Raw genomic sequence first — 1,313 nt, 5'->3', positions numbered from 1 at the left:
AGGGATCTTCATAATTAATAATATCCCTGCATGCCAACATTTAATTTGAATTAAAAAAAAAAAAAATATATATATATATATATATATATATATATATATAAAAATACAGCTCAAAACTCCATATCACCTGTAGATTGCATGACTTGGTTGGCTGCCAGGGTCATAGCTGAATTTAACATGACCTTCATGAAGCTCCACAGCAATGTGGTCGTTGTCCCCATTGTACAGAAGAATGCCATTGTCTTCTGCTGTGGACACCTGAGAACAGAACCAAAATAGATCATCTTTCATCAGTAGATGAACAGAACCAACCTGACCGCAGTGACAGCCTAGTTTGCCAATGCCAAGAAATGGACCTCATTGCTACACTGGTTACCTGTTATAAAGTGCTTCTACTAGTTTTTTACTAGTTCTGTATGCTGCAAGCCATGTGAAAGATGTTATACAATAACACTTGGTTGTTTAAAGTTTGAGGTTTGTTGAATACCTGTAGCGTGATGTTAGCCTGAGGCCAGTTCTGCAGGTCACTCAGTAGCAGGTAGGAGTCTCGGTCCACAAAGTTGACGCTGACCAACTTTTCACAGCGTGGTCCACCGAACCCTTCCAGGCACTGACACAGTGCATGGCCCCCCCGCTCCACACAGGGGGCATTGTTTTGACAGTCAGCCAGGTCGCAGAGGGAGCGCGGAGTAGATAGGACTTCACAAAGCTGTCCACTGCACACAAAATGTTTCAGGTCAGTTTTGATCATCTCAAATCTAATTGTGATTTTCTCTGTCATGCATGTTCTTTTGCTGGAGTGAGCATTTGTAAGAGATGCTGCATGAAAAGATGCACACGCAGTTGTCTGGGTCTTTACCCCCGAAGGGCTGAATCACTGACTACGTTTACATGGACACCAGTAATCTAATTATTTACCTTATTCTAAATAAGCCAATATTATGATTATGGTGTTTACATGAGTTGCTTTTAGAATATTCCTTTCATGTTCCCTTTTTACATGTTATAGTACATAGTTCGATTATGGCACACGTCATTACGTCCCCACGTGATGACATCCGACGTCCCCTCCGGAATTTCACGTATAAACATATAGTTCGTCTTCGTGATGATGCCATGTACAGTTTTGGGTGATTCATTTTAAATTTACTGAAAGCTTCAAGTGCATACGTGCATACAGACGACGGCGGGTCTTGAATCTCTTTTATTTGCCGTCAAACGGTTGAGCACTGCCGTGTGTGAATCCTGTCGCAAAATGCAGCAAAAAGTCCTACACGACAGTAATAATGTGATTAAGGTGTTTACATGTCTAT

The 1,313-nt window shown here is 41.3% G+C and overlaps 1 protein-coding gene across 1 annotated transcript in view; it reads right to left on the bottom strand.

The window, feature by feature from the left end:
- The window catches only part of slit1a (slit homolog 1a (Drosophila)), an 81,183-nt gene that overhangs the window by 2,616 nt on the left and 77,254 nt on the right, over positions 1 to 1,313 (bottom strand). Inside the window, exons 32-33 of the mRNA XM_016555852.1 lie at positions 488 to 716; positions 128 to 258 (exon numbers count right to left, since the gene is read on the bottom strand). Of these exons, the coding sequence (XP_016411338.1) occupies positions 128 to 258; positions 488 to 716 (360 nt within the window). The remainder of the gene's footprint in view (positions 1 to 127; positions 259 to 487; positions 717 to 1,313) is intronic.

This window comes from Sinocyclocheilus rhinocerous, unplaced genomic scaffold (genome assembly GCF_001515625.1).
Source record: "Sinocyclocheilus rhinocerous isolate Xijiao unplaced genomic scaffold, SAMN03320098_v1.1 scaffold347, whole genome shotgun sequence".
NCBI classification, from domain to species: Eukaryota; Metazoa; Chordata; class Actinopteri; order Cypriniformes; family Cyprinidae; genus Sinocyclocheilus; species Sinocyclocheilus rhinocerous.
Note: the sequence above shows the minus strand (reverse complement) of the source record. Positions and strands in the feature narration are given on the sequence as shown.